The following is a 22,776-nucleotide window of genomic DNA, read 5'->3' on the forward strand; positions in this document are numbered from 1 at the left end:
TGCTACCAGTGCTACAACACTTTGCTCTACGCTTGATTTAAATTTCGCCACGTGAAGCGAGCGACTCCGCGACGCGTACCAACAATTTACGATTGCTGCGTTTGCCCAACCAAACCAACCCAATACGATTCGATTCGATAACGATACCACGCCGAAGCGACCGCCACAATCGCACACCCGGCCGCCTGGCTAGGGCTTACGAATTATCGCTTCAATACGAGATGCAGGCTCAAGGAGGATCTCAACGTTCGATGCAGAGACGATCGCCCGGTGCAGAACCAGGCCCGCCGCCAAATATTCCCGTGCGATCCATATCTCCCGCAATCAACATGATGGCCGGCCCGGTCCAACCACGCGCCTCAACGGCTTCAAACAGGTCGACTGGAAGCAGCAGCGGAGGCGGCGGAGCGGTCTCTTATGGCCCAGGAAATTCCGGTGGAGGTAGCACCCGGCGGACTAACGTATGTGTTTTGGCTTCCATCCTGCGTCATTATTGCCCTATCACAAGCTTTCTACCTGCAGCGCAGCAAGTGCTTTGACCGTGTTTCTGTCTGCAGAAAAAAAATAGCTATTCACTTTCCCCGTTTTCTTTCGTCCCATATAATGTTGCTCCATTATTTGCCATTACTTGAGTGCAATATGGACCTCCTGCTTTTGAACACGCTGATTGCTCACACTCAATATACCGACCAGTCATCGGGCAGCTCCGCAATGCCTCTATCCCAAATAGAAAAGAGTGTCACACGGCTACTCGTGGCAACAAAGCAGCTCTTGGAAATCCTCACACAGTGGTCGCGTGGGCAGGCAACAGACAGCCAAGTATCTGATGTTTATGTCAGACTCGGGTACGAGTTCAACATGGCATGCCGTGCTTTTGGTGCCATCAACGTCGATACTAGTGACTTGGGAAACGTGCCTGAAAAGCTGCGCAATATTCTTGAATCAACACTTAGCCAAGAAGCCAGCGTCGAGAGTTTGGAAAATTACTTGCCCAAGATCCGCGACATTATAATCAACCTTCTCCACGGTCTCAAGAGAAAACAGCAAAAGCTGAGGCAAAAGCCTCGGGACAGGGAGGATACTTCGGCCCCTGATAACAACTTGGGCCGGACCTCGAGCACCAGCACCACGGCAAGCACAAACACCGGTTTGAGCTCGTTACTAAACGAAGGAATCGAAAATGGGTACCGACCCGATTCTCAGAGCGGACCGAGCAAGAACGCAGCGAGCAACCGGCGAATGCCGCGGGATCAGTCGCAAAACTCAGTTGCTTCCGAGCAGTCATCATTATCGAGCAATACCATGCAAAACATGCCGGTACTCCCTCCATATCCTGGCGACGAGTCCATTCCCGACCGACCACCGCCGCAAGAACCAGTCGACGTAAACTCTTTTCCACCGCCACCTCCGCCAAAGGCTCAACAAAGTGCGCTTGCGGCGCTACAACGGGGCGGGGACTTGGAAAGAAGAGCTTCAAGGAGATATTCAGCTTATCAAATATCCAAGCATCTTGGTCCGGGCGCAAATGGCATACCTATGCTCCCCGCGCAGATGGGGCCTATCCCCAACAGAGGCCGCGGCGAAATCAAGGAATCGCTGCGCGCAGTGCAGGGAAGGTCAGACACGCGACGAAATGCTCCGAATCAACGTGCCTCACGTCTGGATGGTTCGCCTGTCCGTACCCCAAGTCGTGTCACAGAAGACAAGCAGTCATTCGACTCTGAACAAGCCGACTCTCAGTCAACGACAAGACAGCCTGAGACCAGCGCCACGCTCAGGGGCCCTCCTACCGACGAATTTCCGGTCGGTGTGCCTGACGATGGAGACCTGACTCCACAGCCCTCGCGGACCAACGCCAAGGACTACACATCAGTCGAGAAAGAGCCTACAACGGCTGCGACGACGACGCCAGAAAAGAAGTCTATGGGCGAGCAGTCGCCCACAGCCGCGAAGGAGCTGACCCTATTTCTGCAGTACAAGTCGAAGGTTAAAAAGTTTGTGCTGCCCAGTGGCTACAGCGGGCTTACCCTCGGGCGACTCCAGCTTGCATTTATCGAGAAGTTCTCTTGGAACACTCATAACAACGGCGCCGATTTGCCCGAAATATATATACAGGATCCTGTATCAGGGGTCCGACATGAGCTCGAGGATCTGGCTGATATCAAAGATCGTACCGTGCTTGTGCTCAATGTCGAGGCCCTGGACGAGGTCAAGAGACATATTGATGAGGGACTGAATTCGATCAAGACAATCGTAAAGGAAGTCAAACAAAACGTTGACGACCACTCGACAGCTCTGCAACGAGTTTCGGATAGACAACAGGAAGCTGCTAAGGAAATCGCACGCCTGGCCGCCGCACCGCCGCAGGCACCCATGACGCCGCCGGCCGAACACTCGCCGCGATCATCAGCCACTTCATCAGCACCTGCTAACTCTCGGAGGCCAAATCCCAGCGAGTTGTCTGAGATCAGAAATCTTCGTCGTGATCTCGCGGTCCTGCGACAGACATACTCGCACTTCCAGTCCGAAATTGAAGGCTCAATGGCGTCACTGCGGACCAAGGCCAACAACGTCAAGGTTGCAGCAGCAAAGGCATCTATGTCTGATATTGAGGCCGGGGGTGGTCAAGCATACGTGATCAAGGGTCGCAAGCAGCTTAACACCGACTCTGACAGACTTGTCACACAGGTCGACGATCTTCAGGATATAGTTGAGGATCTACGAAAGGATGTCGTCACCCGTGGTGTCCGCCCGCGCCCTCGTCAGCTGGAGACGGTTGCTAAGGAGATATCACAGCTTACCATAGAGCTTAAGAAGATGGAGGAGTATATGAAACGCGAGAAACCCGTGTGGACACGAATCTGGGAGAAGGAGTTGGAAGAAGTGTGTCAAGGTCGCGAGGAGCTGCGCATTATGGAGGAGCTTATGATCGATCTCCAGGACGATCTGGAAAAGGCGTCCGAGACCTTCGCGCTCGTGGAACAGGCAACCAAAGAACAACTCAAAGATGCCGGAGCAGGCAACGCCGCCGGGCCGATTGGTCCTGGTGTGCTCAGGCAGTTTTCACGAGGCCTAGAGAACATTGGCAACAACGCTTTCGTCGATCCCTCGGCTGCTAAAGAAGGCGTCCTTGGAGAGGTGCGGGCTTTACAGCCGAACCACGAGAATCGCCTCGAGGCCATCGAGCGCGCTGAGAAGTTGCGGCAGAAAGAGCTCGAAACACGCAAAGGCAACGCATTGACTAAGGAAATCACTGCGTTTGTGGGCGAGGGCAAGCTCAAGAAGTCCGGAGGCTTCGAGGAGGTTGAGCGGGCCAGAAAGGCAATGGATGATAAGATTCGTAGGGAGGTATGGGAGAGGCAGAACGGCATTGTGCCAGAGAATCCCGTTGGAGAGGAGTCAGCACCTGAGACGGGTGGCAACGCGGCTGAAGTTGAGCCTGATCAGGCTGCCCCGCAAGCTTGACGTTGGCTGGAGTATGACGAGGCAGGATGATGTTCTTGGAAAGAAGACGATGTACGCATCACCTTATGTTTCTTTTTCTTTCCCATGGCAGAATATGCCAGATACGCGCGATGGGTTTCTATTACATTTCTTACGTTCATATTTTTCATGTCTTAACTTGAACTGTTGGACAAGACTTTATTGATTACATTTATTTTTCCATGTTCGCCAGGCAACTTTGGGAGCGTTGTTTACAGCATATACTAGCTTCTCGAGGCTCCTGTTTGTTGCTTTTTTCTTCTTCTTTTTTTGCGGTAATTGGGTGGGAGTTTGTTCACGTGAAGCGTGGAGCATTTGTCATTATTTGGATCTCAACTTGACATGTACGTTACCTTGAGTATCTTTATTTGGTCCCGGCTACACTTGACTTTCTCGACTTGGATCCCTCGGGATTGGGTATATGCGCCTTGGAGTCTGAATACCTGTATAGAACCCCTTCAACACTGAAAGGAAATTTATTTCGACCTGAAAACTTGTAGCACATTGTTCGGCTTACTTGAATGACTTTGAGATACTGTAAAAGAAAGGGGGAAACCGGCGTGGGCTCGTTGAATTCATTTTTATTTCAAAGTTGCTTTGGAGAGTCTAGCTACTATCAGGCTTGATGTGCTGATCATCTTTTGCGAAAGAATTGGCCACGATGAACGGGAAGCATGAGGTTGCCTCCAGGTATACCTGTCGTTGTGGAAGGGATTGCCGATTAGTTTTACTAGCTGCATCCTGGCGGCCACCAGGCTGTGATGCAAGACGCTTACCTTGACCGCGTCAGCTCCGGCCTTGATCTTGCCCCACGAGACAGCCTCGTCAGGTCTCGCGCCGGCGTCACTACCGTCAAACTCCTGAGCCGTGTTGATGTATACGGCAGACTCGGCGCCATTGCGCATCAAACAGGCATTGGCGATGTGGTGCTTCACGACACCACCACCGAGGATGATGATACCGGCCCGCTTGGCCCGCACGGCGATGGTGTTGATCTTGCGGATGTCCTCGACGATGTCGACGCGCAGGTGCCGCGGCGACGCCTTGAAGCTGTGAAAGTACAGCATGTCGCCGAGGCTGCCGTCAGTCAGCGCGGGGCAGAAGACGGGTATGTCGTTCTTCCAGGCCCAGTAGTAGACGGAGCGCTCGTCGTTGATCTCCTGGCCGAGGCGGTGGATGACCTTGCTCGGGGTCCAGTTGACCGCGTCCTGGCCGTCGTCGCCCTTGCCCCTGCCGGCCTCCTGCTCCTCGAGCATCTTGTCGAGGATGGGGACGACCCAGTCCTCAAAGGCGCAATAGTTGGAGTTGGGAACGACGAGGTTCCCGATGCGGTTGAGGCCCTTCTTGCGCAGGTCGGCGCCCGGGGCGCTAAAGGACGACATGTACGTGTCGCCGAGGCACTTGATCAGGTCCTCCTCGACGCCGCCGGCCGTGGTGACGATGGCCGAGACGTGCTTGTGCTGAACGAGGTAGCGTAGGACGCCGCGAAGGCCCGACGAGATGAGGTTGGAGGTGTAGCCCAAGAAGATCGTGGTGCGCTCGCCTGTTTCTGGGTCGCTCCATGCTCTCTATTTTTGGTTGTTTTGGTTGTTGCAAAGACAAGACCACTTGGTCAGCTATCATGTCCATCTCATTTGAGAAAAAAAACTATTTTCCTTCCCTGCAAGAAAAAAAAGCATCAAAAAATATAGCAAATAAAAACATGGTTTTTGTTTCAATCTCTTTTAGCTAACCATGTCGTTTATAATGCGGACTGCCTCACACATAGATGAGGCTTGGAACCCCATGTGCCTCATGCCGTCGAGGAGGTCCTCGGCCGTGATGGGACGGCCGCGGAACTTGTTGAAGTCTAGCTCCTCGACCTTTTGCGAGCCGGCCGGCATTTCGGCCGATTGGACCAGGACAGCATCCTTGGCCTGCGTGGGGGCTTGGGACTCTTGTGACATTATTTTTCGTTGGCGTGCCGGTGGAACAAAGTACTGTGGACTTAAGGTACTATTGTCGAAACTAATACCTTCAAGTTTTAGACTCAGTGTGGGTTGCAATGCAAAGGATGAAGCCAAAAAAGATTTGGATGTTAGGTAAGGTAGGCCGACTTAGATGCAGAGGGGCGAGGCAAGGGAGGGGCTCTCCATAAAACACATGACTGTGCTGAGGTCTGGATTTACTGTAATGTACTACTGTATGTACCTTATGTACGTACCGGCAGGTGCGGAAAGAATACGCCGTTGACATTGGATGGTCGGTCCACCTTAACCTAGGACCTAATCAGCAAGCGGTACCACTTTGGTACTGAACTTGCTACCTTGGGTATTACGTATTGTCCGTACTTCTACCGTAAGAGATCAAAAAAAGAAGAAAAAAAAAGCAATGGCCAGCCTCTTTGCGCCCAGTCGGGTGACGGGAACTGGCATGAGTCGAAAAACCCATACCTTAAACCAAATGCGTAACCGAAAAGCTCGAAGTTTCGTCGGTGCAGAGATCCCCGCTGCAAAGTTTGCCAGACTTGCAGCTACTGTCCGGCATGCTCACTAATTAGGTCGAATTATTATCCGACGGACAGTCAAATATCCTGGTGCGTGTGTGTACACACCGTACCATGCCCGCCTGCAGCTGTGGTAAAATGAATCAAATTTCCAACCAGTCTGACGGCGCGGCTATGTGATCCATGTTCTGTTGCTTTGCGTGGTGGAGTCCCTTACTCCGTCTCCGTACATTGAAGGAAGGGCTCTTCCCGTCATGCGACGGCCAGGTTGCTTTTTCATCGACCTTATTTTGCCCAAGTTTTTGTGCGCAGGGTCGATGAAAGCAGATTTGGGCGTCATGGAATCAATTTGGGGTCGTTACATGGTCGGCGAGTTTTTTTTTTTCTTTTTTTTTTTTTTTTTTCTCTGATCGGGTCGCCACTCTTTTCACAGGTCACCCCGGCCATTTCAGTTTTTCAAGGTCATCGGTGCCATGGATGTCATCAAATTCATCAAACAAAATACCACAAAAAGAAACCAGGGGTCGCACACACACACACCTTGACACTTCTCGCCCTGGGTGTGATGATGCGTGGTGACCTAAACGACTAATGTGTGGACGACCAAGGAGATGGAGCTCAGTGGGGATTTGAGACAGCACAAGGGCCGGCTTGATGAATCAAGTCCTGGGCCCAATTAAGCTTAGCGCAGGCCCGGTAGCGGCAAGCGCCACGCGCATTGGAGCACGGTTTGAGGCTGGGATGATTGGGCTGGGCTTGGCCGGGGGGGTGTGTGGGTGTCTTTGCAGGCTTTTACCGGGGGTAACGCCCGCCGCAGCACCAAGGGTGCCCGGGAATCGAGAAAGCACGGGCGGGTGGGTTTGGCCTGGTTTGGTTTGGCCTGATGGATCTCGAATTCGGGGTGACCTTCATTCTCCTCGAAAAGGCTTTTTGCTTGTTTTGTCCCGTAGCAGCTTTTCAGCAATCCGGCAGCCGAAACGGGGAGAAAAAAACAAGCGCAGCCTTCATCCAACAGCGCTGCCGAGTTAAACATCTCGCTTCCGCTAGTAACATCACGGATATCGTATAGAATCGAGAATTCTTTCAACTCTAAACCCACCACACCACACCACGCGCGAGGCTCAGCTGTCGCCGAGGCCACGGCTTGAACCGCGAAGTTACGCCTTAGGCACGACCGTGACTGTTTGTGATCACCAGCGCCAAACAGCATCGACGAGATCAAGTCTGTAACGAATTCGTGTTGCATCCCAATCACGAATAAGCACACGTACACTCACACGTACGCAGAAATCGACGCGCTGCATTGCCCTTGGACGGTCAGAAGGGTAGAAATTATTATCAACCCTAGAGCCAGTGGGCGTTGAAATGAACACAGTTTTCACCGGGACTTAGTTGTATCAGGGCCGCTGTGCCCTTCACTCATGTAATGTGCGTACCTATTGCAACCTGTTCCTGGGGCTTTTTTTTTATACTGCAGGTCGAAACCTTGAGCTATTCCAAGCGGGTGGCGACAAATCCCTGCCGCGGACATTGCATCAAACTTTGTTTTGGTCGTGGTGTTTTGTACAGCCAACATCATGCAAGACATGCGTACTTATCCATAACCATACATACAGGTCTAGATACGGCGGTCGCTACGATGGCGATCGACGCTCTCGGTCTCCTCACAGGTCCCCGGATCGCTACAACGATCGCGGGCCGCCTTATAACGACCTCGATCGGCGCCGGCTCTCGGGAGAATCACGCGCCAACCAGTCGGCTTTTGGTGCAAACAGAGATGGATACCACAACCCGCCGTTTGGAAGAGAGCCTCCCAGAGGGCCCAAGGCACTGATAGATGGTCCTGGTGGTCCCAGAGGTGGCTATGCTGGCGAGTATCGCGGGAGAGGTGGGCGCGGACGAGGAAGGGGTTTCCGGGACGACAGTCGTGACCGCGCACGCGATCGCGAAGACCATCGCGTTGATCGCCGAGACCTACAGTTCCGCGACGAAAGGCTGGAGCGGACTGACAGAAGTAGGGAACGAGAGCGCGATTTTAGGCACCAAGGAGACAGCTTTCGCGGCCGACGTCCATCTCCTCCTAGGCCGCGGTCTCCACTAGGAAGGGAACGCGATTTCCACAACCGCGACAGAGAACGCGATGTACCCTTGGGCGTTGATGCCGAGAGAGCTAGACGAGGTTCTCGTGACGGTCCTCTCTCTGCGGGATCTTCCAACTCGGATCAGCACTTTGGGCATCAAATGTACCGAGGAAATCCAAGAGGCGGGCGTGGTCGAGGCCGAGGCGAAAGGGATCGGGGCGGTCGAGGGGGAAGGAACTCGATATATGATGATCGTGACCGGTACCGCAGCCGCTCTCAGGATGGGCGCTGGGGAGGACGGGACATGCGGGATGAGCGCGACGCACCGCCAAGGATTATGGACGATCATCGGCCACTGAGAGATCCCAGAGATGATCGCTCTCCTCGTGAACGCGATCTCATCAGGCCCAAGGCGGAAAGAAATTCTTTGACTCACGAGCAGCAACCGCAAGCCAAGGAAATATCGCCACCGCCCATCGCACCGTCAGCGCCCGCATACGGATCCATAGTCCCCAGCAGGCTTCCATCTGCCGGAGAGATACAAACTCCCACAGGCAAAGCGCCGCCTACGGGGCCACGCGCTTTGACAGAGGAGCGGCCCGTATCAGCCGGTCACCAGGCAGGAAGTGAGCGTGGGCCATCTGTTGGACCATCCAAAGCTGCCAGTCACGACGGTAGCCCTCCGATACCAACTGGGCCTCGTGCACAGCAGCAGCAGCAGCAGCAGCAGCAACCGCCACCGCAGCCCAGGCCGTCGAGCAAACAGTGGATTAACCCAGCAATCAGTGGTAAAAGAGTGCCCGATTCGCCCAAGTTGAACAGATCGCAGAGCTTCGCATCGCAACATCCAAGGCCTTTCGATCATCGCCCTGCCTCTTCGGGCTCCGAGCGTCAAAATGAGTATGGAAATCGCCCGACTAGTAGTGACGCCAAGTCGGATGCTCACACGGATAGTCATCTCCATTCGCTACATATGGCCGAGCCCGGAGAGATCCTGCCTGATCACGTCGTGCGGGAGACGCAATCTGCTAGGGCGTCGATAGATCGTGAGATGCGACCACCTTGGTCGGCTGTGGACAGCTCCATGCCGCCGTTTGGATCAGCAGCAAGCATTGCACGGGCTTCGCCTACTCGACAACGCCAGCCCACGGCGAGCCCTGTTATGCAGAAACACAGCAGAGACGGTCAGCTCACTCAGACTCCTGCGCAGACCCCGGCTCCACGGCCAAAACCACGCCGCAAGCCCATATTACGAGTTTCTGCATCCCGTATCAATGCATCGCCCAAGGAGACTCTAATCCCACCAGTAGTTGATCAATCTTCTGACTCGGATGAAGAGGATATGAACGATTATTTTGAGATGGAGATTCAAAAGGCTGAGGCGGAAATCAAGAAGCTCGATGGTGATGAGCCGTCGAACTCCCCACAAGATGCGATTGCATATGCTCGTTTGATGGTGATGGCGGCTACACGCTTGATTTCAGAGCCCAGCAGTCTAGGAGAAATTATAGGAATGGTCCCCGAAAAGCAGAAGACACCCAGGCCAGAAACACCTCCTGCCTCTGAGATGCAGGTTGATGCACCTGCTCCGGGGCCGCCAGAAACCAAAGCTACAGCTGACCATCCTTCCCAACCCCTTGCTTGGTCTCCTGCTAGAGCCCCTGCTCAGTCTACTGCTAAACCCTCTGATCAATCTTCTGCCCAATCTTCTGCTCAACCCCCTGCTCAATCTCCCGTTCAGGCTCCCGCTCAACCTCCCACTCAACCCCCTGCTCAGCCTCCTGCTGACCGTCCTGCTCGACCTGAACCTGTAACCAAACCGGAGGCCGATCAAAAGGCAGAGAAGGTCAAGGAACCCGCTCACAATCCAGAACCCAAGATCGAAGATGTTGAGATGCAGGATGTAAACGTTCCCAATCCTGTGCCCGAAAACCTTGTGCCCGAGCCCCGCGATGTGGACGTTGTCATGGAAGATGCCGCAGAACCCCCACCTGTTGCTCCGCCGGTGCCATCGATAGAGCATCCCGTACCTAATGGCGTGGTGACAAATGGCGATGTACCTGCTCCGCCGGTTCCTGAGCAAGAAGCCCCCGTGGAAGAGCCTACGAGACCCAATTCACCAGATAAGATGGAGGAGGATGACGATGCGACCGAAATCGATGACTCGGACTACGCCACGATCGAGTCTGCACGGCAGTATATGGTCACACCGCCATTGGAAGATTTACCCGTATTCGATGTGACCCCGTGGCACGAGGATGGGGCGTTGCTCAAGTCGTTTGTACCTGCAGACGGCATCACACAGCTAGTTATGCAGCGGTTCAAGCAAGAGTCAGGTGTGAAACTTGACGAGATATCGGCCGCTCAGCGCGAATATCTCTCCAGGTACGAGGGATATGTACGTTCGAACCTCGCGGATGCACCTGGCGGTATCAAGTCCCGTGACAAGAACGGAGGCGCGGGTCAGGCAGGCGGAACCAGTCCGCGAACCGCCCCCGAGCCCAGACCAGAGGGAAGGAGGGCGGGCAGGTTCGCGACTGAAAGAGATCTCGAACGTGTTATTCAAGCCAGTAGAGAAGAGGAAGAAGCTAGACGTGAAGCTGCAGCGAGAGCCAAGGATAAAAAGGATGAGAAGCCTGTTTCTAAAGAGGCTACGATTCCCAACATGTTCTGGAACGATGAAGAACGCGCCAAGGAACTTTTTATCGACACATCTGGGCTGGTCACTACCGAAAGACTCGTGGGGGTTTGGCACGTTCTTCCTCCTGTCTGCAATTTCACAGAAGAGGAAGAGGCGCTGTTTGAAAAGGCCTACCTAGAGTTCCCCAAGCAGTGGGGTAGGATCGCGGACCAACTGCCTAAGCGTGACTTTAGGTCGTGCATACAGTACTATTATCTTAAGAAGAAGGAGTTGAACCTGAAGGAGAAACTGAAGAAGCAACCCAAGAAGCGGAAGAAGGGCCGCGGCAAGGCTAGGTCCAGCGCTCTTGTGTCTGAGCTTGGCAACGGTGAGAACGAGACGGAGGAAAACAACGGCGAGGGCGAGAATGGAGAGCGTAGGCGGCCGAGGCGTGCCGCGGCGCCCACTTTCAGCTTTGAGTCTGCAGCAACGCCAACTCATGCCGACTCGGATGGAGCTGGCTCAACAGGAACCCCGGGTCGCCGCGCCAACGCTGCCAACAAGGACGGAAATGGAACCGAGAAGCCCGAGAAGAAAACAAGAAAGCGCCAACCCAAGGAGAAGAAGACAGAGGTACCAAAGCTTTCCACAACCCTGGTACCGACGCCTCCGCTGGCCACAAAGTCTGTCACCAACCGTTCGAGGTCCAATTCACGAGCCCAAGGGGGTCCGGATTGGCCTTCACCGCAGATCCCTTCCACACCTGGAACCATGCCGGTGTTGGCACAGGGGATGCCACCGCCATTCGAGATACCCTCACCTGGAATGCAGCCTGGTGTTGTCCCTGCTCCCATCGTCAACGCTGAACGGTCACCGGCCACACCGTTGCCGACTGCCGCTCCCGCTAGCGAGCCCGCGGCACCGCCCTTGCGCCCAGATGTTCCTGCGCCATCGCCACAAAGCAGCGTGTCAACATTCGAAATCGGGCAGCCGTCCGGCTCGGAGCGCGGGCGTGCGCAGGGTGGAGCGTCCAGCTATTGGAGTGTGTCTGAAGCGAATGACTTCCCGGCATTGCTGAAGTCTTTTGGTACCGACTGGGGTGCAATTGCTGCTCACATGCAGACCAAGACTGCGGTAATGGTAAGCACTTGCCACTCTGTTTTTGCCTAGGAATGGCGACGCGCTGGTGTGTTTAGTGAACAAGTATGCTTATCATTTCTCTTTCATGCAGGTTAAGAACTACTACAGCCGTCAAAAGGATAGTGCGAAGCCCGAATGGGAGCAGATTGCCACCGAGGCCGATCTCAAGAAACAACGCGGACAGAAGCGCCCTCCTCCGCCGACACCCTCAGGCGGCACTCGCGGAAAGAAATATGATAGCACTCCGGCACCCAATCTACCCCGGCCCATCGTCTCTGCAGAGTCATCTGACGCCCCGATGCAGGCAAAGCTGGAGCCTCAGGGCCCTTCTCCGACCCAAGCACCACCTATTTCGACGGCTCCGAATCAGGCATTTGGAAGGTTTCAAGTGCTCGCTCCACAAGCTCCTCCTGCAGCTTCTCCGACATCTACCGTAGCTCCAACTACGCCTGCCCCACCGCAGGCTATGCAGTCTCCCATTGTGCAGAACCAGCCGGCAGCGGTACAACAAGCCAAGCCTGTTGTGGCACCCGTTGCCCAACAGCAGCCGCTTGTGCAGGCTGTAGTGTCGCCTATTGCATCGCCCTCTGTTTCGCAACCACACTCGCAAACGGTTTCTCCTCGGGCCCGACCTGTGAGAGGACCAGGGATTGCACCTTTTACGTTTGCTAACCAAGAGATGGAGCGGGAACCGCGCGAACGCGAGCGCGAGCGCGAGCGTGAAACACAACCTATTGCAACAACCCAGTCACAGCCAGCTCGAGCGTCGCAGAAGCCCGTCGCAGCAGCCGCTGCTGCTGCTGCCGCCGCCGCCGCCATGCCAGGTCCCAGTCACATGGAACCATTGGCACCGCAACGAACTGCTTGGTCTAACAACAACACAGATATCGACGCTCAAATCAACAAGATTGCCCAAAAGCGGAACCAGCGCAACGACGTCTTCATACAGCAGCAGATCCAGCAGCAGGCACGAGAAGAGTCGAGACAAGGCAGCGAGCGCTCCGGAAACACGCCGATCCACAGCCCGGCACCGGCCAGGCTCAAGCAAGAGCCCGACGTGCCGCACTTGTATGATGCGTACCCTCCTATGCCCCAAGCGCCTCCTAGGAGTGCTCCTATGAGAAATGAAGCGGCCCCAGTGCCAAGGCAGTCGGAACCGCCCCATGCGCGTATCGTCACTTCTGTACCGCCAGTGTTTGCTCAGCAGCAGCCACCGCAGCAGCCACAGCAGCAAGCACAGCCGCAGGCGATTCAACAGCCCATCCAGCAGCCCATCCAGCAATCCATCCAGCCGCCCATTCAGCAGCCCATCCAGCAATCCATCCAGCAGCCCATTCAGCAGCCTATCCAGCAGCCTATCCAGCAGCCTATCCAGCAGCCTATCCAGCAGCCCATCCAGCAGCCCATCCAGCAATCCATCCAGCAGCCCATTCAGCAGCCCATCCAGCAATCCATCCAGCAGCCCATCCAGCAATCCATCCAGCAGCCCATCCAGCAATCCATCCAGCAGCCCATCCAGCAGCCTCCTCCACACAGGCCTCTGCACTTTGGCGAGCCTGGCCCGTCTGTTACTCCGTCTCACGGATCTCCGATTGGTATGGAGAGGCCGCTGTCCAGGATTCAACAGCGCCCAATGCCTTCGGTGCTCATGGAACAGCAGCAGCAACCGCAGCAACAAGTACCGCCTAGAGAGTCTACGCCTCAGCAGCCTCCTCCCATGGCCGCTCCACCGGTCCCGGCACCAAGGCCTGCTGCCAAGACATCTAACTTGATGGCGCTCCTAAATGATGAGCCGCCGCCACCGCCAGCTGCTCCTCCCGCCTCCAAGAGGGTTTCCGATGTGTCGAGCACCAACAAGGTCAAGGTTTCTTCGACACCTCCGCCATCTGTCGTTGCGCGCCCGCCGCCTCCTCCTCCTCCGCAGTCGGCTGCGCCTTCGCCGTTGCGTGAGAGTCAGACTCCCATGTTTTCTCAATACCTGCGCAACACTCCGACTACTTCAGGGGTGCCGTCTCTAAAACCGTACGGTTCCGTCAACACGCAGTCTCCACAGCCACAGCACATAAGCGTACCCAGACAGTCAGTTTCTGGTCACCCGATGGAACAAGTGCCGGAGCGCGACTATTATGGTCGGCCACAATATCCTCCGCAGCACCAGTCTCCTGCGACGAACTCTCCTGGTGGTCATCACTTCCCTCCGTCCCAGAGTCAGCAGGCGCCGGCAGGGTACCAAGGGCAACCGGCGCCGTATGCTACTCAATACGGAGCACCGGTCACGCAGCCGCACTCGGCATCGCCAACGCCACAATATGCAGTGCAGTCCTCTAGGCGCGACCCAGGACCACCGCCTCCGGCCCGTGGAGAGCCATCATGGCAGCAGGAGAGGACCCCAATGCAGAGCACTCAACCACCACTACACTGGCCACAGCAGCCACCTCCGCCCAAACACAGCCAGCCCCCACCACAGTCTGCATGGGGCGCACAACATGGCGGACCACCGAAGCCACCATCTTCAGGTGGGCCACAACAAGGTGCATGGTCGGGTGCTCCCCCTCCAGGGCAACAGCAGCCGCCTCATCTTCACATGGGAATGCGGGATGACAGGGGATATGCTATGCATGATCCTCGAGATTCCAGAGATCCTCGGGATCCTAGGGGAGATCCAAGGGCAGACCCAAGAGGTGACATGCGGGGAGATCCTAGGGCAGACTTGCGGGGAGATCCTAGGGCAGAAATGCGGGGAGATCCTAGGGCAGACATGAGAGGAGACCCAAGGGATTTGAGAGACATGAGAGCGGATCCCAGAGGGGACATGAGGGATCCCAGAGCGGAACTGAGGGATCTAAGGGCAGATATACGGGCAGAGATGAGAGATGGAAGAGAAGACATGAGAGATCCACGAGATCCTAGAAACCAGCCTCCTCCCGGCGGCGGGATGGTGCAACATCAGCACGGCCCTCCGCCACCTCAACACTACCAGCAACATGCGCCGCCTCCACAGCATCATCAGCAGCACCCACACCACCAGCACTCGCACTCGCTAAGCGGGCATCAATATCCACCCCCACCTCCTAGGGATGATCGACAGGGGCCGCCTCCACCGCAGCAGCAGCAGCAACAACAGGCTCCGCCGTACCCCAGATATGCTAGCACTCCGGGGCCAGGGATGACTAGAGAGCCGATTCCGCCACCACCGAGGAGCTACACGCCGGTTAGTGCCATGTACGACAGAGGCGGGCCGCCGCCGCAACAGCAGCAGCCGTATGGTGGACCACAGGGGCCGCCACCACCACAGAGGGGCGACCCGCTCAGGGATCACATGCAGATGAGAGGCGATATGGGTGGGATGCCACCGAGAGATCCGAGGGAGCAGCAACACCTGCAACAACAACAACAACAACAGCAGCAGCAGCAGCAGCAGCAACACCAACACCAACACCAACACCAACATCAACACCAACATCAACACCAACACCAACAGCAGCAGTCAATGCTACAGAGGCAGTTGAGGCCGCATGAGGAGTATCCTGGTCGGGATCGATACGGGCGATAGATTTGAAGGAAAGGAAAGTACTTGATGGTAAAGAGAAGTACTTTTTGTTCTTTTGAGAAGACATGCTCTTATGTGCGGCATATATATTACACTTTTGTTTTCTTGTATAGGACTTTGTCATTCTAAGCTATTATTCGAACTTTTTTTTTCTTTTTCTTTTGTGGCGTGTTTGCGTGTTTAGAGCTTGTGCTATCAGGTCTGTTGTGGTTAATATTTCTTGTCGCTGGCAGAGTCGTACACCTTGTGGCATATGGCTGTCGATGGAGAAAATGTGGTTCCATTCATGGCGTTTTCAGAGAGCGTAGATTATTTTGCAGATATACAAGGTATTTTATCTTATACATGAGCTTTATTATTATTAACAGGATCGGGAATGACACTTGTTTCTTTCCTCGACATTCCCGTGTCACTTGGCTGCATCTCGACGGTAATACGTTGTCTCAATCCATCCTACCTACTGGGAGCAGGCGCCCGGGCGGTTTCTTGGTCCAGGTGGGCACTGGAGTTCCGCAGAAAATGGGCGGGGTAAGCTAGCTGTAACTGCCGTCCCCTGTTATGGTTGATGCCGGCATTCCGAACCGGCATGAGGATTTGGGTTTGAGTTCATCCAGAGCGAGAATAATTGCAGCTATTTTTGAAACCTTGTGGTATATTTTGTTTGGACCAAAAGGCACGCCAATTGGATAGTCGACTGAAATACTCAACCCTTTTATGCACCCGCCGACCACAAAAATGGCAGACTTTGATGAGATGATTGAGAAGGCGGTTCAGGAGGGCGTGGCACCGGGACTGGTACTCATTGCGGGGGACAAGACGGGTAAACAGCACAACTTCTCCTGACGTGGTGATATTTCCTTTGTCTCTTCTCTCACATCTCTTCACTCCTTCCTCTCTACTGCAAGAAAGGTCTAACAAAAAGGGGCCCCCTTATCGTGGAATACATGTACAAACGTCAGGCAAGCTCGACTACCGCAAGACGTTTGGCAACGCGAGTCTCAATGGCGCCGGCGACACCCAGCAACGGGAACCACAGCCGCAGCCCATGTCGGCCAGGGACAGCGCCTTCACCTGGATGTCGCTGACCAAGCTCCCCACGGCGGTCGCGATCCTGCAGCTCGTCGAGCAGGGCAGGCTCTCGCTGGACGCCGACGTGGCCGACCAGCTCCCCGAGCTGGCGGCGCAGCCCGTCATCAGCAGCAGCAGTGACGGGGCCGACACTCTAGTCCCCCGGCGCGCCGCCATCACCCTCCGCCACCTGCTATCCCACACCTCGGGGCTGCAGTACCCCTTCATCCCCGGAGCGCTGGCCGCGTACTACGAGAGGCGGGCCAGGGCCGGCGGGGAGGGCTTCGACATGGCCAAGCGGCGGGCCAGGGTGCAGGAGCGCTTCGGCGTGCCGCTGGTGTATGAGCCCGGCGAGGGCTGGTGCTACGGGCCCGGGCTGGACTGGGCCGGGCTGCTGCTGGAGCGCACCGTCGACGAGTCGCTGGATGCATACGTCAAGAGGAGCGTGTGGGCGCCGCTTGGGGTCCAGGAGGGCGAGATGCCGAGCTACTTTCCCAAAACCAGCAGCAGCAGCAGCAGCAGCAGCAGTGACATGAACAATGTAGCGACGAGTGCCCGCGGACCGAACGGCAAGATGGTGGGTGTGCCGGACATGCCGGCACCGCCGGCGCCCGAGGCGGCGTTTGGTGGTGAGGGCATGCGCGGCACGATGGACACGTTTGTGAGGCTGCTGCGGTCGCTGACGCTGGACGACGGCGTCCTCCTCCGGCCTGAGACGGCGGCGCTGCTGTTTGAGCCGCAGCTGCGCGGTCGGTGGGACGCGAGCAAGACGGCGCTGCGTGACCTGCTCGCCGGCGCGGACTGGCTGAGCGGAGTGGCGCCGCCGCAGGGCGATGAGTATGATTGGGGCCTGGGTGGGCTCCTGGTCGATGGGGATAGTCACGCATATAGACGGCCGGGCTGCTTGATGTGGAGTGGCATGTTTAACTCGAGCTGGGTAAGCAGTTTCTCCTTTTTCGTTGTAGTATTATCACACGGGGGCAGATGCTAACTTTGATCAACACGCGGCAGTTTATTGACCGAAAAGCAGGTGTATACGGCGTCTTTGGGACGCAGTGTCTCCCGCCAGGTGACTCTCCCATACGCAATCTCACGGAGGCGTTCCAGGAGGAGGTTTACAGAAGGGCGAATAAATTAAACAAGTCCTCCAGCTCCCCTTAGAAGAATCCCCAGAATCTCGCAAGTAGAGTCAAAAGAGAATATGAAGAAGACCATCCCGCCCCAAGCCCAGAAAATAGTTAGACCAGACAATGTGTCTTTCTTTTTTTTTTTGCCTTGGTCAGGGTATACGTTTTTGCCAGAACTCCCAGTAGACGAATGCAACCCAACCCAACCCATAACAACAACATCATGTACAAACAATAATACAGTGAAGAAAGATAATCTCTCGTCTTTATGGTGACCTTTAAAGCCTTTTTGGAGCCCTAATAATCCTGCCGTATCGAGTGACGATCGGGCCAGATGTGGCCGGCTTTGTCATTTCTGCAACAGGCTCAGTAGAGACGATATGAATCGACTCGGCCGGTTGAGGGGAGCCCCTGCTGCCAGGGCTGGGGCTGCTGCCATAGGTTGCTGCGTGCGAGGATATCGGCGTCTGTTCGATTCGTGATGGTGACCCTGGGATCGAGGCCGCCTCGGTTAATGGAGATGCCACCGGCGTGGGAGCATACCGCTCATTCTGGATTTCCTTCACGACAAAGTCTGTAACACTGCAGACTTTGATCATCAAGCCTACGATGTCGAAGCTTTGCCTGCAGCGACGGGCCTTCTCGGCCACGTCGGTGATCATCCGGTCGCCTGCTGTAGCGGCGTCGAAGATGCGCATGTAGCGTCGTAGTTGACGCTTGACCTGGACCTCGCTTTTCAGAGCATCCAGCTCATTCCGAAGCTGTTGTTCCTCCTGTTCCAGACGTTGCTGTTCCTCCTGCAGGTACGAAAGTGAAAGTAGGTTGTTAGCACTTCCTCGGGTCGCGCGGTGTATTCGCGTAATTCTAGGGCTTCAGAACAAATCACGACTTTTATCTCGGAAACTTACCCAGTCCAAATAGGTCACTCGGCCGCTGGCGGCCTCTCTGGCAGCAGCGCCACGAACATCGCTCTCTGGGAACTGGCCAGAGACCGTGAGAGGCTGGAAGTGTGGAATATTTGGTTCGGTCATTTTGATGATTGATTGGATGGTGTCTCTGACTTTGACGTGAGATGTGTCTCAGAAAGTCGGGAACGATTGCAGGTCTGGAAGCAGTAAAGGGATTTGATGCAGATGACCAGAGATTGTTGGGTTGAACTTGGTAATGAAATTTGTATGGCCAGAGAAAAACAGCAGAATCGACAGTCGTTCAAATCCAGCGGGTAGAGGAAATTCTTTTGTACGTGGAGTGGGTTGGGTTTGTTTGTGTTTACCTTCTGGTGTCGAGGTGCATGCATGCAAGAGGGAAGTAAGTGAAGGTGCTTTGCTAGACTTGAGTTTCTGCTCGAGGCAAAGTCCTCGAGTCTAGCTTCTCTGCGGTGTGTTGGTTGCCGCCTCGACGCAGGCGCTCCCCGCAAAATCTGATCAAGAGGGTTCTTTCTCAAATGGCATGTGTGGTCGTGCGCCTTGTACCGTTTCCGCTGCCTTTTGCTATCAAGCATGGTTCAACTGTCTGATGAGTCGGGAACCGCCTTCTGCTTGACCACCTCGCCTTGAGCCCACCAGCCAAAAATGCTCCTACCCTACGCATAACCCGGTCCTGTCCTGATGGCGGGGTTCCCTTCAGGGTAGGTGTGCCATCAGGGTGTGCCATTGCGTCTGTCATAGAGATGTTGGCTTTTCTTTCTATATTTATTTCTTTTGTCGCTGGTCACGGTTGTCACCGACAACTGAGGCATACGCACATCTGCTGCATTGGTACGTACCTAGGTATGTAGCAGCAACCTTGAACGGTTGCTCTGGGGATCAGGATAGACTTTCATTGAGTCACTAGCATGAGGAAATGGGATAATAGATAAAATTGATAATGGTACGAGGTCAGTTGGCTTCCATCGTTCTGTACGGACATGTGCTCTCACTAGAGGTCGAGCTCATTTACCAGACCAGAACTAGACCATCTTGAAATTCCTGGGCTTCCAGATGTCAAAATGCGAGCAGTCCGTCTTGGAAGATGAGCATTGCCAAAGGAAAGTACTCTGGATTACTTCCTTCTAGTTCATGCCATTAGAAGTCACTGGCTAACGGTTTGTTACCGAGACAGATGACTGGGAAACGTTTTGATACCTAATTTTCCTCAAATCAGTTTTCGCAATCTATTGCAATTCACCTCCCAGCTTGAAGCTATTCACAACCCAAAACGGCTGCATTGTTTACAACTCATATACTTTGGATAGACCGCCTGGCCGACCTACCTTTATTCACCTTCTTGATCGGCCGGATAGATAGATGTTAAAGGCTGATATTGTTCGTAAAGGTGGTAGGTATATAATATGGCCTTCGTATCAAGCAGCCGCCCTCATTAGGTAATCAGCAGTCACTTTGGGGTCCAGCCCAGTTACTCGTTCTAGACTAGTTCTATTAGTTCTAGTACAGATGCAGATGTTGCCTAGAATACCTCCTGAACTCCCATGCAAACCCGACCCACCCTGTCCCACAACGCCGGCCCAGACGAGGCCATTGCGACCTACGAAGTACTGTACCTGCCTAACTATTAATATCTTTCCAGTGAAGGTGGCTGCTTGATAAGAACCGTATAATACATACCTACCAGTACCTAATGTAACTAAGGTACCTACCTACCTAGCTTACCTGCTTGCTAACTTACCTCCCTACCTGAAGCATCTACATATACCTACGATCAACATCTGCAATACATTCGTATGCTGTTTGTCCAAACTAATCTATTTTTACTACTATGAAGTACCCGGTGCGGATACTCACCCACTTTGTATACCCTATTGACTGGCGACAAAGAAAAGTTGTCTTGTTAGCTTAGCCGCCCTCGGAAAATATGTAGACCACCACCGGGGTTGGGGTGTTAATGACTGGGCAAGAGAAAGCAGGCAACATACCCACTGCTACCACACGAGTCAAATTGGACGCGATAGCCGCTGATATCGTTGCTTGGGGGTTGTTCGTTGTGGACCCGACCCCCTTGGACAACCCTCCAAGTACAATTCCCAAACTGAGGGCGTGTTTACCCCTCTTGGGGGGTGGGGGTGGTCTTGGAATCCTTGTGGTTCTCCATCTTCTGATTGTAGGATGCAAGATAGACATATGTAGTAGACGACGTGATTGAAATATAAATACCGATCTCGTGTAACCACCAACTTGTGTAACCATGTCTAATCCATTGTTACACAGAAATATCTTACCCAATTCGAACTAGACCTAGTACTCCCTCCCACCGGACACAATGTGGCTCATCAACACCCAGACCTTGGCACTCGAGTACTTTTCCAGTCACAACAAGGTTCCCTATGCCATCCTCTCGCACACATGGGAAGAGGAAGAAGTCACATTTCAAGAGTTCCACAGTCTGGACACAGCGAGGTCCAGGAAAGGGTTTGCCAAGATCGCCAAGACTTGCTCCATCGCCAAAGACCAGGGCCTTGGGTACGCCTGGGTCGACACCTGCTGCATCGACAAGGAGAACAGCGCAGAGCTTTCAGAGGCCATAAACTCCATGTTCAAGTGGTACACGAAAGCAAAAGTCTGTCTCGTCTTTCTATCCGACCTAGCCCAGGAACATGGGAGCGACTGGGCTTCCTGCCGCTGGTTCACCAGGGGCTGGACTCTCCAGGAGCTCATAGCGCCCTCCAATGTCGACTTTTACGACGCCATTTGGAACTTCAAAGGTACCAAGAAAGGCTTGTTGGATCTCTTGTCTTCGATAACCGGCATAGATGACACAATCCTGTCGGGAGAGACGAGACTGTCCGAATTGCCCGTTGCCAGAAAGATGTCGTGGGCAGCCACAAGACGAACCAGCCGAGATGAGGATATTGCATACTGCCTGATGGGTCTGTTCGACCTCAACATGCCACTGCTATACGGCGAAGGTCAGAAAGCCTTTATAAGGCTGCAGGAGCAGATTTTACATGAGACGCGCGATCTCAGCCTTCTTGCCTGGACCGCTCAAGACCAGCCGCACCCGTACGAGGACTATGAAGACGGCGATGACACATCCCAACAGTTCCGAGGCATTTTTGCCAGTTCTCCAGTTGAATTCTCTGCATGTGGGAGAATTATATCTCCGCTGTACCCTCACCTGGAACCGATGAACGAGGAATTAACCATCACGACTAAAGCGTTGAGGGCTAACTGGCCTCTGAATTGTCACGTCAATCTGCTCGAAAGGAGTGTGATTTTGAATGCCAACACAGAGACACAGCCGACGCAACGGTGGATGGACAGGACGCCGAGAAACTTTGTGCTGAGCTTGAGATGTATGGATAGCGACTTGATGGACAAGATGAGCTTGAGCCCAACGATCGTCATCCTCCTTAGACCGACCAGCAAGGGCCACGTCCGAACAGGGTTCCGAAAGACGTACTACATGTACAACACAACTGTGAGAGAGAGACAACAAGAGGTCTACTTCAGCGCCCCGACACATATCAGTCCTTTCCTGTCGCGCGAGATCTGCTCGCAGTACACCGGAAGCTTGTGGCTCCCCGACCCGACGTGCAACACCGATCCTTGGCTCCTGGAGGCGTTTGTGCCGCCCGAGCTGCACGACCCGGCCAACAGCGTCTTCTATTTAGACGGCAGGCCCGAACCCTTTCGGATTTACCTGAACTTCAGCCTCAAGCATCCTTTGTCGGACCGGGAAACAAGCCCCTACGACTTTCTGTTGGTGCTGATGGTGCAGAGTCGCGGAGACAAAAAAGCCGTCGGTGACCGCGATCTGAGGTTGGCATTTTCCTCCGCCTTCGTTCCTGATACGTGGGACCTGTACCACGAAATGCTGGGCTTGCTGCGGCGGCCGCGCCAGCGGGCCATTGGCCATTTAGCCTTGGGCCAGCTGGCTTTCTCCAGCCTGCCAGTCAGGTACAAAGTGGAGTCAACACACGCCGCCCAAGCGGGTGAGTTGCTCCTCGACATAGTCAGAGTTCCATTGGACGGATTCAAGCTAGTGGACAGGCCGACCAAAGGTGATTACTTGTATTCGATCAAACTCGAATGGAAGCCTGCGTCTCGAGAGGGACTGGGTCTTTTGTCTCAATGAAGATGAGCAAACATAATGACAATCTCCTTGTGTTTTTCTGCGAGTAAACACATCGAACTTTGACAAAGGTAGCTCAGAGACCATTTGTCGCGTCCAGGTCTGATACCAAGATTCCGAGACTAGTGCTGCTGAAGCCCGAATTGAAGTGAAGG

The 22,776-nt window shown here is 54.5% G+C and overlaps 7 protein-coding genes across 7 annotated transcripts; 5 read left to right on the plus strand and 2 right to left on the minus strand.

Annotated features, from left to right (window-relative positions):
• Nucleotides 1-221: 221 nt before the first annotated feature.
• Nucleotides 222-3,465, plus strand: MGG_11773 (bud site selection protein 6; the record flags this gene model as incomplete). The annotated part of the gene is made up of 2 exons (XM_003709734.1): nt 222-461; nt 694-3,465. 2 exons carry the CDS (start codon nt 222-224, stop codon nt 3,463-3,465), a joined length of 3,012 nt encoding a protein of 1,003 aa, XP_003709782.1.
• Nucleotides 3,466-4,008: 543 nt separating this feature from the next.
• MGG_09173 (deoxyhypusine synthase) lies at nt 4,009-5,575 on the minus strand. The gene is made up of 3 exons (XM_003709735.1): nt 5,217-5,575; nt 4,260-5,051; nt 4,009-4,179 (listed from the first exon to the last, which is right to left on the minus strand). Exons 1-3 carry the CDS (start codon nt 5,427-5,429, stop codon nt 4,090-4,092), a joined length of 1,095 nt encoding a protein of 364 aa, XP_003709783.1. The 5' UTR covers nt 5,430-5,575; the 3' UTR covers nt 4,009-4,089.
• A 2,032-nt stretch (nt 5,576-7,607) lies between these two features.
• MGG_14559 (uncharacterized protein) lies at nt 7,608-8,069 on the plus strand (the record flags this gene model as incomplete). The annotated part of the gene is made up of 2 exons (XM_003709736.1): nt 7,608-7,722; nt 7,825-8,069. The coding sequence occupies 2 exons, from the start codon at nt 7,608-7,610 to the stop codon at nt 8,067-8,069; spliced, it is 360 nt and encodes a 119-aa protein (XP_003709784.1).
• A 284-nt stretch (nt 8,070-8,353) lies between these two features.
• On the plus strand, nt 8,354-15,734 carry MGG_14558 (uncharacterized protein; the record flags this gene model as incomplete). The annotated part of the gene is made up of 2 exons (XM_003709737.1): nt 8,354-11,809; nt 11,901-15,734. The coding sequence occupies 2 exons, from the start codon at nt 8,354-8,356 to the stop codon at nt 15,360-15,362; spliced, it is 6,918 nt and encodes a 2,305-aa protein (XP_003709785.1). The 3' UTR covers nt 15,363-15,734.
• A 213-nt stretch (nt 15,735-15,947) lies between these two features.
• MGG_09175 (beta-lactamase) lies at nt 15,948-17,671 on the plus strand. The gene is made up of 3 exons (XM_003709738.1): nt 15,948-16,179; nt 16,319-17,364; nt 17,439-17,671. Exons 1-3 carry the CDS (start codon nt 16,074-16,076, stop codon nt 17,586-17,588), a joined length of 1,302 nt encoding a protein of 433 aa, XP_003709786.1. The 5' UTR covers nt 15,948-16,073; the 3' UTR covers nt 17,589-17,671.
• A 161-nt stretch (nt 17,672-17,832) lies between these two features.
• MGG_09176 (uncharacterized protein) lies at nt 17,833-18,585 on the minus strand (the record flags this gene model as incomplete). Its single annotated transcript, XM_003709739.1, has 2 exons — nt 17,833-18,351; nt 18,463-18,585. The coding sequence occupies 2 exons, from the start codon at nt 18,583-18,585 to the stop codon at nt 17,833-17,835; spliced, it is 642 nt and encodes a 213-aa protein (XP_003709787.1).
• Nucleotides 18,586-20,690: 2,105 nt separating this feature from the next.
• Nucleotides 20,691-22,669, plus strand: MGG_09177 (uncharacterized protein). The gene has a single exon (XM_003709740.1). It carries the CDS (start codon nt 20,810-20,812, stop codon nt 22,622-22,624), a length of 1,815 nt encoding a protein of 604 aa, XP_003709788.1. The 5' UTR covers nt 20,691-20,809; the 3' UTR covers nt 22,625-22,669.
• The last annotated feature ends 107 nt before the right edge of the window (nt 22,670-22,776 follow it).

Source organism: Pyricularia oryzae, chromosome 1 (assembly GCF_000002495.2).
Source record: "Pyricularia oryzae 70-15 chromosome 1, whole genome shotgun sequence".
Classification (NCBI taxonomy): domain Eukaryota; kingdom Fungi; phylum Ascomycota; class Sordariomycetes; order Magnaporthales; family Pyriculariaceae; genus Pyricularia; species Pyricularia oryzae.